Raw genomic sequence first — 16,692 nt, forward strand, 5'->3', positions numbered from 1 at the left:
TCTGATTTCTTTGAAAGGTATTTAACTGTAACTTTCAAATTGTGGTTTGTAATAGAAACTTATCAGAGGGTGTCTAGTACATCTAGTAGATAATCCTTTTGCACTGAAAGGTAAAGCCTGTAGGTGATGATAGAGAAACACCTTATCAACATTGGTTCTTGTAGGTTATCCGGGCTGTGTAACCGTGGTCTTGGTATTTTCTTTCCTGACGTTTCACCAGCAGCTGTGGCAGGCATCTTCAGAGGAGTAATACTGAAGGACAGTGTATCTCAGTGTCAAGTGTGTAGGAAGAGTAATACATAGTCAGAAAGGGGTTGGGTTTGAGCTGAATCATTTTCCTGCAAAAAGTAACAAAGGTAATGTGCTAACCATTGTCCTGTAAGTATCCAGATAATGTGCTAATGAGGGTGTGGTATGTTAATATGGAACCATTGTATCCTGAAGTGATCTGTTAATGTGTGCAATCCAAAGCTAATCTGCATGGCTATTGTTAGTCTTTGTTAGTCTGGTGGTTTTCAAGACAGGAAGCCAAGCCTTATTCATTCTTAAACTCTCTTCTTTTCTGTTAAAATTGTGCTGATGTTTATGGCTTCTCTGTGCAATCTGACAAAATAGTTGGTAGAATTGTCCAGTCTTTCAGTGTCTTGGAATAAGACCCTGTGTCCTGTTTGTGTCAGTCCATGTTCAGCCACTGCTGATTTCTCAGGTTGGCCCAGTCTGCAGTATCTTTCATGATCTTTTATCCTTGTTTGTATGCTGCGTTTTGTTGTCCCAATGTAAACTTGTCCACAGCTGCAAGGTATACGATATACTCCTGCAGAGGTGAGGGGGTCTCTTTTGTCTTTTGCTGATTGTAGCATCTGTTGTATTTTCTTGGTGGGTTTAAACACAGTTTGTAGGTTATGTTTTTTCAAAGGTTTCTCCATCCTATCAGTGACTCCTTTAATAAATGGCAAGAATACCTTTCCTATGGGAGACTGTTTTTCCTGAGTTTTCTGATTTTTGTTTGGTTTAATGGCCCTTCTGATTTCATTCTTGGAATAGCCGTTTGCTAGGAGTGAGTGATTTAGATGATTAGTTACACAGCCCGGATAACCTACAAGAACCAATGAACTCTGACCGTGAAAGCCTTCGACAATACCTTATCAACATGTTTGGTAACAAAAAAGGATATCAAGGGCCAAAACAGATGTGAAGCTGGGAGATCTGTAAAAACCCAATAAAGGAAAGATTTCAGTTGAGATCACTGGCATGTGGAGTGAGGCTTCATTCTATGGACAGTTTCACTGATTAAAATTGAACCCCCTATGTCATACTGGGGAGGGTCTCTAGAAGCCTATGCTGCACTTTGAGACCAACCCAAGGTCATCTTCCTGCTTAGACACCTTGACCAGGGCAGCCATCAGGATAGTAGAGTACATTTTGTTTTGTAAACTGCCTAACTTAAGGTCTAAACAGAAATGCTCAAAAAGTAAAACAGCATAACATTTACCTTATGTTTGAATGCTTAAAATATCAAAGGGTTCAGAATTCAGTAGCACTTGCCATGGATTTCATCAGCTGGACTTGAAACAAATGTTGCCTAACTTAAAAATAAACTGATTTCCCTCAGCTACCCCTAGCTGAACATTGAGTAACTTTCCTGTCTGTCTAATAGTTCCCTGTCAGTCTGAGGAGATCTGGTAAATTCTTATCCTCTCAACCTGTTAATAACCATATATGATGTTTTCTGTCATTTCCTAATTGCCCCTGTGTTGTAGAACTCTAATTCATTTGGGCTTATGCAGTTATGAATAAATTATGATGAAACCACCCTATGTGCTGTTTTTTAGTCCCATGAGTTCAAAAAGCAGGCAAAAGAGAGAGCATGTCTTTTTACCATCCCGTATTAAAAACTCAAGGCAACAGTTCCAGTTGGCAAAACCTCATGAGGGAATGTACAAACCTCCTTTCTCCAACAGTTACTGCTTTCCTACTCAAGTCTGACGAAGAGTGCTTTGACTCTCAAAAGCTTATCCCTTGAAATTCATGTTGGTCTATAAGGTGCTACAGGACTCAAATCTAGCTGCTTTCTTTTAGAAATGCTGGGAGGATCAGCTGACAGATCTCTTAGTGTTAGCACGGTGAGCTAGGCCTGTGTCGTTACTAATCTGAGCATTGATTCTGGAATCAGTAGTTGTGGAAAGTTTGTTTAACTTCATTTTAGGAATAGAATGTGAATAAATGGCACTTTATAAACATCGTTTAACAGAACTTCTCTTTTAGTGGTTTGGTGACCTTGTGACTCCAGTGTGGTGGGAAGACGTATGGCTAAAAGAAGGCTTTGCTCATTATTTTGAATTTGTTGGAACTGATTATCTTTATCCTGGCTGGAATATGGTAAGCATATGCTTTCTTTTTGCTTTGTAGGTCCTGTTGAAGATATGTTTTCCTCTGAAACTGCTAGATAATGGGGGAGATGCTGCCAGCAGAGTAGACCATATTGGATGGCCAAATAGTTTGATTAAATATAAGGCAGCTTTATATCCTCATGATATATTATCAGAAATCATTGAAAATGGCAAACGGTGTGTGCAAGTAACAGACATTCAATAAAGTCAGTCGGTGTGAAATCATTTGACAGTGTTCCAAAAATGCAGTCTGCCATTTACTGCAAAAGAAATAAGATCATGTCTGTCATAAACTAAAGCTAAAATAAGTCCTATCTCTCAATTAATGACCATTTCAAATATGGATGGTAGTGACAGAACACCAGACTTTCTTGCAAATTCTGTTTCACCCCATATAAATTTCCATTGCATTTCAATTGCAACACTGATAGAAATAAGTAAAATGAGATTCATTAAAAATTATGGAATCTATACCTTGGAAAATGTGTTTTAGGGTATCTTTAAGTACCAGGATCAGCTATATTTGAGGCTAATATTCTTTTTGTTAAAAGCTGCTTTCTTGTATTTTGACACACTTGTATTTTTGTTAATAATTGCACTAGGAAAAAGCAAAATAACCCTCTGATCCAAGCTGACATCTGCCTTACAAATGTAAATAGACTTAATTTACCTAAGGAAATCATTACAATAACAATTATAATTTTAAGGATTTTTTTAAAGCACACATTTTGAATTACAATGAAGTCTTTCAAATTATAAATGCAATGGAATCTGGCAGCTCTTGATGATTTTAGCATAGTGAAATGTCATAGACTACATTGACCATACTCTGGATTTTATCTTTGCTGTACCAGTCATTTGTTCTGCCCGTAATCATTTTAACAAAAAGCATAATTTTGTCTTAGAAGCTGTCTTGAAAGGAGGGCATATATGAGAATTGCCATTAAATGAATTTAACATTCACTGATATGTAAATTGCATTCCCAATATTTTGAATCATAATTTAATAGTCCAAAGCAGAAAAAAGGTTGAATTCAACATGACTCGAACAAGGTGTAATAGTGAAATTTCATACATCAAACTGAGTGCGATAAATATGTACAATTAAAATATGCAACAGCCAAACTTCTGTGCCTGACAAATTCGAAAAGAATGGCTGACCAAAAGAGTAACCAATATAAAATTAATTGCTTAAATGATAACAGGTTCGAAAACCTATCACACTAAGTGGTTCAGCATTCCACTAGAGCCCTAGAATGTGTAATGGAAATTCATGTTCTGATGGCAGTACTTGGCTGTAACTACATTTTGGTTTGTGTGCAATATTTCTGATTAATTGTGCAGTATTTGATCATTCTCATATTAACACCATGTGTGTATGTGTTTCAAATTGCACCCAACTTATGGTGATCCTATGAATTAATGACTTCCAAAATATGCTATCGCTAACAGCCTTGCTCAGGTCTTTTAAACTGAGTGCTGTGGCTTCCTTCACTGAGTCAATCCATCTCATATTGGGTCTTCCTCTTTTCCTGCTGCCTTCAACTTTTCCTAGCATTATTGTCTTTTCCAGTGACTCTTGTCTTTTCATAAAGTGACCAAAGTACAATGGCCTCAGTTTAATTTTACCTTCTAGGGATAGTTCAGGTTTGACTTGATCTAGAACCCACTCATTTGGCTTTTTGGCAGTCCACGGTTTCTGTAAAACTCTCCTCTAACAGCACAGTTCAGATGAATCAACTTTTTTCCTGTCAGCTTTTTTTCACACCCATACATAATAATGGGGAATGCTATGCTATGAATTAACTTGTTCTTTGTCACAAGCGACACATCCTTACACTTAAGAATCTTTTCTAGGTCCTTCATGGCTGCCCTTCCCAGTCTCAATCTCCTTCTGATTTGTTGCAGTCTCCTTTCTGATTGATGATGGAGCCAAGGAATAGAAAATACTGAACACTTTCAATTTCTTCATTGTCAACCTTAAAGTTGTATAAGTTCCCTGTAGTCATTACTTTTGTCTTCATGATGTTCAGTTTAATCCTGCTTTGGCACTTTCTGCTTTAACCTTCATCAGCAATAATTTCAAGGCTTCACTATTTTCTGCTAGTAATGTGGTGTCATCTGCATATCTCAAATTATTAATGTTCCTTCCGTCAGTTTTTACTCCACCTACATCTAAATCTAATACATCTTTCGTTACGATTTGTTCTGCATATAGATTGAAGAGATAGGAAGATAAAATACATCCTTGTCTGACATTTTTGCCAATTAGAAACCATTCTGTTTCTCCATATTTTGTCCTAACATTAGCCTCTTGCTCAGATGATCTCTTCCAGAGGATTCACTTAAACTTTAAACATATTAAGGGACAAAATGGAATCTTGTGGAACTTCATAATGTAAATGCAGCAGGATTGAACAGCAGTCCTCCTGCAGCACCTTCTGGAAGCAACCAGTCAAGTAACAACAGAACACCAAGGCAACCCTCCCCCCCCCACTCTCTCAACACAACCAGCCTATCCAGAAAGATACTATGGTACTGAAAGCGACTGAACGGTCCAGGATAATTAACAGGGAGGCTCTCCCCCTGGCAAAGGTCATCAGTAAGGATGACCAAGGCTACTTCTGTCCCAAAACCAGGCCTAAATTCGATTGGTGGGTCTGGATAATCTTTCCCAAAACTGCTTGAAGCTGTGTAGCCACCACCCCTTTAAGTGTCATGTCCAAGACTGGAATATCAGCTGCTGAGTGGTAGCTATTTAGGGCAATTTCTATTTCTAGCAAATTTTTTCCTCTTTTGCAAGAAATCTTCACTGTCAAACTCAGAGATCAAAAGATACACCCCTTCACAAGTTGAACAACTTTCCACATGTCCAAACTTGAGCTGAAAATCCATTTCATTGCTTGTTTCAAGCAAAATTCAACTCAAGTTTTCAGTTCTTAGTGCTTAAGAAAATGTTCTTGCTGTCTTTATCAGAACATTTGATATAAATGATACAAATATGGTGAATGGTTATTTTGGATCCACAGACCACAGTACCTGCTAGCTGTAAGATCTTGCTGTATAGATCCTCATCTTTGGATTTAATATGTTCAGATATTAACTTCTCATATCAGTTTTGTATATTTCTGCTTTGCAGTCCGGTACTACTACAAGATGTTACTTACATGGCAAAACTTTTTTTCTTTCACCACACAAAATATCATCTTTTGCTAACAATATTAAAAGTGGTAACTAACTGTGTCCTACTGTGACTACCTCTAGTACTGTCAACAGACATTTTAGGGGCTGTTTGGCATTTTCAGAGATTTCTTCAGTTATTTCAGGAGCAACTGAGAGTCTTGTACATTGAAATCCAAATCATTGCTGGGATCAGTAAATACCAGGATTTCTTTGTTCTAAAACTGAACAATCATCTACAAAGTATTCCCAATGATTTTACTTTTTCTGTATGTATCTCAGAGAGATACAGAAGCTTTACAAATGCTAAACAGTGTGCACTGGAATTGGAAGTTATAAGAATTTTCCTTCCCACTTCTGTGTAGATGGGGGTTGACATGCTTTCTGTCCTTGGATGTCTGTGTTAGTAGAACAGAGCAGAGAAGACTATGACAAAAGCAATTGCTGGTGAGTGATTATCCTTTTCATCCATAAAATACCAAGTGTCAAATGCTTTAGCAGTCACTACTTCACTCAATGCTGAGAAAGCATTTCACAGGGCTCAGTGGCCTTCTCCCTTTCTCTCACTTTATAAAAGTTTGGATATGCTGACAACTTTATTGGATGAGTCAAGGCAGACTACATCAGTGTTGGCAGTCACATTGAATTCTCCTCCTACCTTGGTTAGGGTATTTTAGGAAAGGGCTGCTTTGTCTTTCCTGTAGTTGTCTCTCTTAAAAAAAAATCATGATCCCTTAAAAAAAATTCTGATCACAGTCACTGGAGATATGTGGTAGAGACATTCCAGGAGAAGTTTACATGTAGAATTCAGTAGTCATGCAGATGTACTTCATCTTTTCTTTAAAAAACCAAAACAATTCATCACAGTACAGTATTCCATGCTCTAGATGATGATGTCATTTCTCTTGGTAACTGAAACTAGCTTAACGGTGAAATATCTGCATACCATCATTTCCCTTTTAAACCCTGTTCCGAGCAAGCTTGTTTAAGCGTAAAAATAAATATTAATGAGAAGTCATTAAACTAAAACTTCATTAAACTAAATACTCAGGAAATCTCAAAATGCACAGCCTAGACTCTGATGAACAGTCTCTATTGCCTTTCTCCTTAATAGACAGGATTAAAATAATAATAAATGAAGGCTGTGATTAAGCTTGTGCATATCTTTGACTTAAAACTGCCCGCCAAAGCATTTATCTCCTTCAGTAAAAATGTTCTGACACTTTGTGAGACTCACAAAGCACATCAGGAAAAAATTATTAAAATTTCCAGAAGTAGACTTTTTAAACATGGACTGCCTTGATTTATTTCATTATTATTTTGGCATCTTATATTGGAGGTACAGCCTACTTGATCCTTCTAGCCCAACATAAATACCATGCTGTCTCAGCATGGAAAGAGACATGACTTCATTTTCTCACTTTCCTTTCAAAAATACCCTTTCATCTTTCTCTTCTTGGTTAAGGGCTCCAAATAAACTAAAAAGGAAACTTTTAATTAATACCACATGGAGTGTAACATCTTCCCCTAGTAACTGTTCAATGAAATAAGTCTCTAGTGTTATTTCTCTGTTTTCAGGCAAAGAAAGAAAACTTTCTGTGAGAACCTGAAAAGAAATCCATTTGCATCTGAACATGATAGGGATATAGGCAAACTTATACCTGCTAGTTGCTGGATAAATAAAAAAATCTTCTGTATTTTTTTACAACCTACAGGGCGAAAGAAACTCTAGAAATTCCAGCCCTGGTATGAGTATTTTAATTTCAAAGCTTAAATATTTATTACAGTTTTGCCTTAATTCCTTTTATATTTTAGTTGCTAGTGGAATTTGTCTGCAGGCATCCAGAAGACAACCAAAATGCATAGTAGCTGCCCCTTCTCTGATTTGGGGGAAGGATTATATTCCATCTGTTTCAGGAAAAAAATAAGGAATGTTCAGTGAACTGTTTACATTTGTAGAGAACATATCTGAACACATGAAGCTGCCGTACACTGAATCCGACTATCAGTCCATCAAAGTCAGAATTGTCTACTCAGACTGGCAGCGGCTCTCTAAGGTCTCAGGCAGAAGTTTTTTACATCATCTGTTACCGGATTCTTTTAACTAGGGATGCTGGGGATTGAACCTAGGTCCTCCTGCATGCCAAGGAGATGCTCTACCATTGAGCCACAACCTTCCCTCTCGAAGTTGGTCTGCCTGTCCTACATGCAGCTACTTTTTTAGACAGATACTTTACCTACCCTCCTCTTTTACCAAACAGTCCCTTCCTTACAGAGATACAGGTTTTGTTTCCCCTTGCCTCTGAGCAGCAATGTGTGTTAAATGCTCCTGTATCAGTTTTAAAATTGGTCCATTACCATGCAGGAAGATGGAGCATAGATTGCTTTAATGGGGGATTGGACAGGCTCACAATGGAGAGGTCTATTAATGGCTACTAGCCATGGTGAATAAAGAGAACCTCCAAATTCAGAGAGAGTAGACCTCTGACTACCAATGCTAAGAGGCATTATCAGGAGAGTGTTCTAGCCGCTCTGCCCTATTTGCCCTGCAGGGTTACTGCTTGGCCACTGAATGAAACAAGATGAACTAGATGTACCACTGGCTGACCCAGCTGAGCTCTTCTTATGCTTTTAAGATTAAGTAACAGTCGTACTTTAATCTTCCTTGCTTTTTTACATCACACGTGAACAGATGTGTTCTATCTGAAGTGTAGTTTTAGTTCTAATTTGCCTTTTCCTCATACAGTTGCACATCTTTGGGATTTTTTCTTCTTCACAATTTAACCTCTCCTTCCTATGTGGAAATATTCATGTGCATACTACTAAAGGGATTGTAAGAAGTGATAACAATCTATTACAATTATTTACAAATTAATTTCCTTTCCCCACAATAATAGTTAATTAATTTGTTTCTGTCGTATGTGTTCATTATTAAAAATATTTTTTTTGCTCTAATGAATTTGCTTTTAAAAGACTGGGAGTTCTGATCATTTTGAGACCCCTCCTTAGGCAGGCAGCCCAAATGACCTAAATAACTACCACCCAGTAGCTACTTTTCATTCATAGGCAAGGTACTCAAGTAGGTGGTTGCTATGCAGTTTCAAGCGGTCTTGGAGGAGGCAGATTAGACCCATTTCAGTCTAGATTAAGGCCTGGGTCTAAGATGGAAGTGGCCTTGGGCTTCCTCTCCTTTATCAGATGAGTTAAAGCTGGATTGTGCCCTATTGATTATCCTTGATCACTCAGCAGCCTTCAATACCATCAACCATGGTATCCTTCTGGATAGCCTGGTTGGGTTGAGAGTGGGGGCACCATGCTTGATGGTTCCACCAGAAGGTGGTGCTGGGGGACTGCTGCTTAGCCCCATGGTAAGCTGTCAGGTTCCACAGGGTTCTATCTTTGTCCCCATGCTGTTTAACAGCTACATGAAATGGCTGGGAGAGGATGTGCAGGGATTTGAAGTGAGTTGTCGCCAATATCTGGATGGCGTGCAGTTCTATTTCTCCTTAACAGCTGAGTCAGGAGGGGTCTGTGGAAGTCCTGAATAGGTGCCTGGAGAGAGTAATGAGGGCCAATAAACTGAAACTGAATCCAGAAAAATTGGGGAGCTACTGGTCAGTGGATAAGCTGCTTGGGAGACTGCCTGTCCTGGAAGAAGCAGGTTCATAGTTTGGGGGTGCTGCTAGATCCTGGCCTATAGTTGGAGATTGCGGCATTCTCTGGCAAGCAGCACCTTCTATCAGCTTTGGTTGTTACGCCAACTACAGTTCTTCAAAAAGCATGAACTGGCCATAGTGATCCTTGCTCTGATGATATTCAAGGTAATTACTGTAATGCACTGTACATGGGGTTGCCTTTGAAAATGGTCCAGAAACTTCAGCTGGTCCAAAATATGGTGACCAGGCTATTGTGAGAGGTTGGTTCTGGGAATAGTATTGTTCTGTGCAGAACAATCTGCCCTGGCTACCCATTTGTTTCGAGGCATAATTCAAAGTGCTAGTTCTTACCTTTAAGACCCTAAATGGCTTGGAGCTAGGGTACTTGAAGGACTGTCTCCTCCTGTACTCCAACCCACCAGTGGAGGTGTGCTTCTCGAGCCCTCCTCTCTGTGTCCTTGCCTTCAGAGCTGAGGCAGATAGAGACTGGAGACAGCATTTTCTATGCTGGCATCTTGCATTTGGAATGCCCTTTGCTCTGAGGCTCACCTGGTGCCTAATTTACTATCTCTTAGGGTAGCTTTTGCAGCGCATTCCTGAGCTGCTGGCGTGCGGGGACGGTGGGGAAGAGGCACAGTCGTGCCGCCTCCTAACCCATTCTCTGCACGCCTTTTAAAGGCTTTTTAAAATTTTTCACTGGGGCTAAAAGCCCCATTGAAAACAGCGAGGCTGCGCCTGCTAAAAAGCAGGTGCAGCAACATTGTCCCGCCCGCCGGCATCCAGGGCCGAACAGGCCTAGGGAACTGCCTAAATTGTTGTGAGGGAGGATGGCCAGTAACACTTAGTAATAATGAATCTTTTAAACATTGGTAAAAGAGACTTCCCCCCCTCTTTTGTAGATCAGTTCTTCTTTCAAATTGCTGAATGTAATGTTGTGCATGTATATAATTTGGACAGATATTATAGCCTTTCATATTGTTAATATCTGGTAAAAAATTATCCACTTGAGAAAAGATATAGCCAAGCATTTTGTCTGGTATATGATTTAGAAAACAGGATGACCTTACTAAATATTATTCACACAGGTATCTTTATCTGTGAACCATGTGAATGGCTGCCCCAGAACAAAGACATTCCTTTAACGCTCAGCCTTTTGATCTCTTGTGTGTACTAAGTATCAGTGATGACTTACATTGTGTTGTTCCTTTGTTCTGTTGTTGGATGAAATACAGTTTCTCTCCCACTCTTAAATTCTTTTGTCCTCTTGTTTTGAAAACTATTTTTCATATGGCTGCTTCAAGTATTGCATTATTGTCATGCTAACTGTCTGAAGTTTTTGTTTATGCCTCAGTAGCTGTTATAAAACCAGGATCAGTGACTCCCAAATTACATTATCCTTACGCTGTTAAAGATAATAAACTTTGTTGCACCTTAAGAAAAAAGAAGGAACAGATTGCTTAAAAAAATCACAGAAATTGACTGAAACTTTTTGTTGGAAAACTTTTGTACAATTTATAATTCTAAGCAAAAATGGGCAGAAAATAGGGACAGTGTTTTAGCCACATTTATTTTAACAACTGCTGTTTTGCTTTCCAGACCTAGCAGTATAAATGATTGTGTTTGCTGATTCACACACTGTGAAGTACATAGTGTGTGTCCAGGGTCAACACACTGTTTCCCATGTGATAGTCAGATATGAGTTGTGGTTTATTCTCAGTTCCTGTGCATGGAGCGCTTGGTTCAGATTGCAGCTGTGGTGCATGGGAAAATGGGGCTTCAGCTTTCTTTCCCATACTATTTTCCTGACCTCCAGTGGTCAAGCGATGTGATATTTGATCCACTGGGGAAATCCAGAGGTTCTGCCAACAGATTTCCCCAGTGGCCAAATAGTGCCCTACCCACCATTTCAGGCCAGTAAAATGATGCCGGAGAGGAGGCTGAAGCCCCCTTCTCTATGCATGTCCCAGCCATGGTCTGACTTGGGCACCAGGTATAAGGCAATTGAGAATGCTTAATTCACATGTGACTTTCACAGGAAATAGGTTGGGGACCTTGGACCCATGGAATCAGTAATGTGTGCATCAGCCCTGAGTAATATCTCTGTAGTGTTTTTACGAAGGTATAGAAAGCAACTGTAAGGTGATCTTTACCTCCTAACTGAAATTTGACTGAGTTCTGGAAGGTGCTGATTTTTTAAAGAGAAACTGTAGTCACTCAATAATAGATCTTTGGATAGTGTCTTTTTTTGTTTCCTAAAAATCACTTGAAAATTTTGGTAACTCATAGCACATTAACACATTAAACTGTCTTATACTAAATTAAACCATTGATCCATCGAAGTCAGTACTGTCTACTCAGACAGGCAGCAGCTCTCCAGAGTCTCAGGGAGAGGTCCTTCACTTATTGCTTGGTCCTTTTAGCTGGAGATGCTGGGGGTTGAACCTGGGAACTTCTGCATGGAAAGCAGAGGCTCTTCCACTGATCCACAGGCCTTCACCATTTTCTAGAGCCCAACTGGAGGCCGGGAGACTTAGTGGCAGTAGTTCTCCAGTGACTCAGGCAGAGGCCTTTCACATCAGCTACTACCTGACGCTTTTAACTGGAGATGCCGGGGATTGAACCCGGCAGTTTCTGCATGCCAACCAAATGCTCTACCACTGACCCACAGCCCCTCCAAATTCAAATGCCTTTCTCAACTCACTAGCTAAGTAACCTACTAACCCCAATGTATAACTGTTACAATTATCCCTTGCTTTTTTCATAATCTTTTAATAGCAGTTCAGAAGAAAACCAGCCCAAGAAGTATGTGCTTCCATGATTGTCTGCCAGTATTCACAGACTGTTCATAATTTCTATGTGGGGTTAGCCAGTATTCTTGTATTTTACCATAAAGTTATTTCAGTGCTTGCCTTATTGCTCTGAGGTGCTAATTATGACCTATTAGTCTCTTCAGGATCTAGGATCTACTTATTCCAGGACTGCCTCTCCCAATATCTTCCTAAAAATCAGCTTTGCTACTCAGAGCAAGGCCTACTTAGGTCCCTTTCACATTGGGACCTTATCCTAATTTATATCCATTTTTGTCCTGCCTGTTTTTTAAGCAAGGTGGGAATGTATATTTTCAGTCAGCAATGGAATCCATTTACGCCCTTAAAACTCATTGCGTTTTGAACACCATTGGGTTTTGTACATTGGGATTGCCGCCCCATGGGAAAGGGGGCCCTGACAGGAAAGGAAGTTAATAACTACACAGACAATGATTTATTGGGATAACAAAGATCCCTTATTGGGGTCCCCAAATAGGGGAAAGGCAGGCACCCAGGCACATCTTCCCCAAATTGGATCTGTCCCAATGCCAAAAACTGCCTAAGCTGTGACAAAAAAGAAACAGGAACAAACTGTAAAACAGAGGGAGAGTGGGTAGGTGGGATTTGCTGCCACCAGGCAAAAGAACAGGCCAGTGCCTGAGAGATGCCTTTTATAGGCAAAGGGGGTGGAGCGACACAGGAAGCATCTGCATCACCAACCCCCGATACCAGCCTGTTATTCCACCCACCCCCAGAGAAGCAATAGGCTGCAAGGCCAAAGGGGGCAGGCAGGAATGCCTGGCAACGCGATGGGGGTGAGAGCAGTGACGCCCGCCCCTGAAGAGCTCCCTTTAAGGTGGAGCTGCTGCTTAGCTGGCCACGGCAGGAAGCCATGGTCAGTTGTGGCTGCATGCATTTTTGCCTTCAAACAAATTTGTGCAAGTTCCCAGGTATTGCTGCCTGACCAAGCATTGTCTTCTTCTCCAACCCATAGACCAGGGATGGGGAACCTTTTTCCTGCCAAGGGCCATTTGCACATTTATGACATCATTCAGGGGCCATACCAGGTGTAGATCTCCCGGTGGAGGGGAGAGGCTAGGGTTGCCAGGTCTCCAGCCACCACCTGGAGGTTGGCAACCACAGGGGAGGCCACACAGAGAAGGCCTGCAGGGTGCCCCCGCTTCCCCCCTCCCAGGCGGGAGGGCAGCCATCGGTGGGCCCGAGCAAACGAGGTGTCAGGGGGGTGCAGCCCACAGTCGATCGGCAAGGGAGGAAGGAAAACAGAAAGAAGAAAAGGGAGGGAGGGAGAAAGAGAGAGAAAGGGAGAAAGAAATGGAGAGAGAGCGAGAAAGAAAGAAAAGGACGAAGGGAAAGAAAGAAAAGGACGGAGGGAGACAAAGAAAGAGACAGAAAAAGAGGGAGAGAAAGGAGAAAGAGTGACAGTAAAAGAGGAAGAAAAGAGAGAAAAGCCTGACACACACACACACACATGCTGGCCCCGAGTGACCGGGCCCCAGTCTCCCCGCCTCCCCCGCCCCCCCTTACACACACACGGCGGCGCACGGAGCCCCGCACGACCAGGCCTCAGTCTCCATGCCTTCCCCCCCAGAGTTCACAAAAGGCCCCTCCCTGAAGCCCGATTGGCTCTCGCATGCATGCTCTGCCGCCGGGAGCCGCCAGCCTCTTTCCCCTCCTCCCTCTCGCTGCTCAACAGCTGACAGTTGGCGAGAGGAGGTCCAAAGGGCACTGCAGCACTGCTGTAAGCCGTGGCCCCAGGAACACCCTTGGGGAGGGCCGCCCTGCGCCCCGCCTCCGCGGCAAGGCCCCGGAGCTCCCAAGGGCCACAAAAATGTCCTCGGGGGCCGCATACGGCCCCCGGGCCTGAGGTTCCCCATCCCTGCCATAGACCATCTCCTAAAATGGGGGGAATAGAACATGTTCCAGAGGACCACAGGATGTTAGGGGTCTGTTCCATCTTATTTCTGCCCCCCCCCCTGGAGGTGTGCTGAAGTGGCTTAACAGACAAATAAAAAACGTTCAGAATGGATGCCTTTAGGTTGATAGTGGCTGTAATCCACAAAGGGGACTTTTTGGTCTCCGTGGACATGACAGAAGACTACCTGCACCTCCCAATTTTTCAGGCCCATTGGAGATTCTTTTGCTTTGGTTATGTAGGGCACCACTTTCAGTACTGGGCTCTCCCCTTTGGATTAAAGACCCTTCTGAGTCTTCACAAAAGTGCTTGTTTCCTTGCTGGCCATGCTGCAGACCAGGGATTGTCAATCTTCTCTTTTCTCAGTGATATTCTGATCAAGTCCTCCCCTTCCACCAGGAGCTGGCTGAAGTGGAACAAACCATTGCCTGCCTCCAGTCCTACAGCTTTGTAATCAACAAGCTGCCTGGTCTCTTCTCAGCATATTCTCTAGTTGAGGGTTGTCTCTTTGTACATAGTTTTCTGTCCCAGGAATGGCAACTCAAGATTGCCATTTTCTGGAAGAAAGTGGAATATCTATACACTGTCTTTGTAACGTTTTGTGTTCCCTGCGATCATCTTTGCTAAGAAAGAGATTCATATGTTCATACACCTAATTATATTGCCTTATTTTTATGACATAATGGGGATACTCCAAAGATTTGCAGAAACTGTTATTATGTGCAGAACCTCTGTGAAGGTTTCTTTTACTATTCATGCATGCTATCCCCCCATATAACTGCTGGATATCAATATACATTGGTGCCTTCTAAAAGTAACATGGAAAACTCCCATCACTCCCCCCAGCCAGGTGTTTGAATCTGTGTGTGTTTTGTTGTATTTCAGGAGAAGCAGAGGTTTTTGACTGATGTATTACATGAAGTAATGCTGCTTGATGGCCTGGCCAGTTCACATCCAGTGTCGCAAGAAGTGCAACAAGCCACAGACATTGACAGGGTGTTTGACTGGATTGCCTATAAAAAGGTGGGAATTAAAAAACAATGGCTTATGACTGTTGGATTTTTCCACTATGTGTTATCCCCACAACCATTATTCACACAGCTTAGATACATGATAATGATGATAATTTGTCCTCTTCCTTAGCAAAAAAAAAAAAATGTTTTGCGGCAAAAATCTACCTATTCATGATTTTCTTTTGCTTGAATAACATGAATGAAAAAGCACAAGTGGAAGAAATGTGGTCCACCATCCAGTTTATAAACAGATCTTGGTCAGCTCAGCTATATGCCCCATATTAAGCACAGATATAGTATTTCCCACATAATAAATGTCTACTTGAGATTTATAAATGCTATAGCATTAAAAATATAGGATTTCAGGTGAGATGATGGAGGTGTTTACTGTGTTTTTCACTGATATTCTTGTTACAAATTTTCTTGGGTTGATTGAACTTTGAAAGAGTTAGCTTAATAAAAACACAAAAGAGTTAAACGTTTTCTGCTTATTTAATTAATAAGACACTGGTGTTAATAACAATAATTAGTTTCATTTAGTGTTAATAATGATAATTAGTCCTCATCAAGTGATTTAAAAATATTTAATATTTTTCATTTGCATTGAAATGGAAATGTACAAACTAGTGTAAATGACATTTGGGGGGAGGGTGGAACAGATCACACTCTTAGCATGCAATTGGATACATTTGTGAAGAAGAGTTTATGGTTTTTATTCTGAGTCAGCATTAGAGTCAGTGGTTTTTCACATCTCTGATGTTACACAGGGTTTTTACCAAGGTTCTTTTTGATCATATTTGGGATCAGTATTCTTCCCCTGTATTATGTGGTGTGCTTTTCTTATTTGAGTAATCTGGAACACTTTGCTCTGTAGGACATATCTTACCATGTATCTTCTGATCTTCAACCATTTTCTTGAACAATTTTCTTTCCTCTCAGCCTTGTCTTTCTGTGTTTCTTGTTCCTAAGCAGCATGTGAAGGTTTCCCTACCTATGATTACAGCACTGCGCTGTTTGTCCAACTTTTGTGAATTTGTCCTTCCCCTCTTGTAAGTAAATTGCCACAGACTTCCTTTATATCACACAGGTCAACTAGTGGCTAGGTTCCAACCACGCAACATAATCATAAGATTTTAGCCATTTATGCTGGTAATATTAATGTGCTTTAAAAACAACAACAAACAACATTGTTGTGTTACAGCTTTTCTCTTATGTCTAATCATATTCATCTTCCAGTAACATCTTAGAGACCGACAAGATTTTTGGGGTATAAGCTTTCAAGAGTCGAAGCTGTCTTCATCAGATATTTGAAGGGAGCTTTAACTCGTGAAAATATATACCCTGAAAATCTTGTTAGTCTCTACAGCGCTACTGGACTTGAATCTATCTATTCTACTGCAGACACATACAACTACCCTATGAAACTCTCTTCCAGTAAAATACAGATATTGTTTGCCTGTATTTAGTTAAAGGTATCAGAAACATCACTGATAAAAAGTCCCTTTAAACATTCTGGATAAAATAATCCACAATAGAGATTTTATGGTGCTGTCTTGGTTCTCCTCTTCTGCATGTGCTTTGGAAAGGATGGAGGATAGGGCTCTTCATGACTGCTAGTAAAAATAGATACTAGTCATGACACATGCCTATTATCTCCAGGATCAGAGGAGCATACCTATTATATTAAGTACTGTGGAACACATGCAGGACAAT

At 40.8% G+C, this 16,692-nt stretch overlaps 1 protein-coding gene across 1 annotated transcript in view; it reads left to right on the forward strand.

The window, feature by feature from the left end:
* The window catches only part of TRHDE (thyrotropin releasing hormone degrading enzyme), a 267,123-nt gene that overhangs the window by 145,662 nt on the left and 104,769 nt on the right, over nt 1-16,692 (forward strand). The window contains exons 5-6 of the mRNA XM_056846509.1: nt 2,266-2,379; nt 14,852-14,989. Of these exons, the coding sequence (XP_056702487.1) occupies nt 2,266-2,379; nt 14,852-14,989 (252 nt within the window). The remainder of the gene's footprint in view (nt 1-2,265; nt 2,380-14,851; nt 14,990-16,692) is intronic.

Source organism: Euleptes europaea, chromosome 3 (genome assembly GCF_029931775.1).
Source record: "Euleptes europaea isolate rEulEur1 chromosome 3, rEulEur1.hap1, whole genome shotgun sequence".
In the NCBI taxonomy this organism is placed as follows: Eukaryota; Metazoa; Chordata; class Lepidosauria; order Squamata; family Sphaerodactylidae; genus Euleptes; species Euleptes europaea.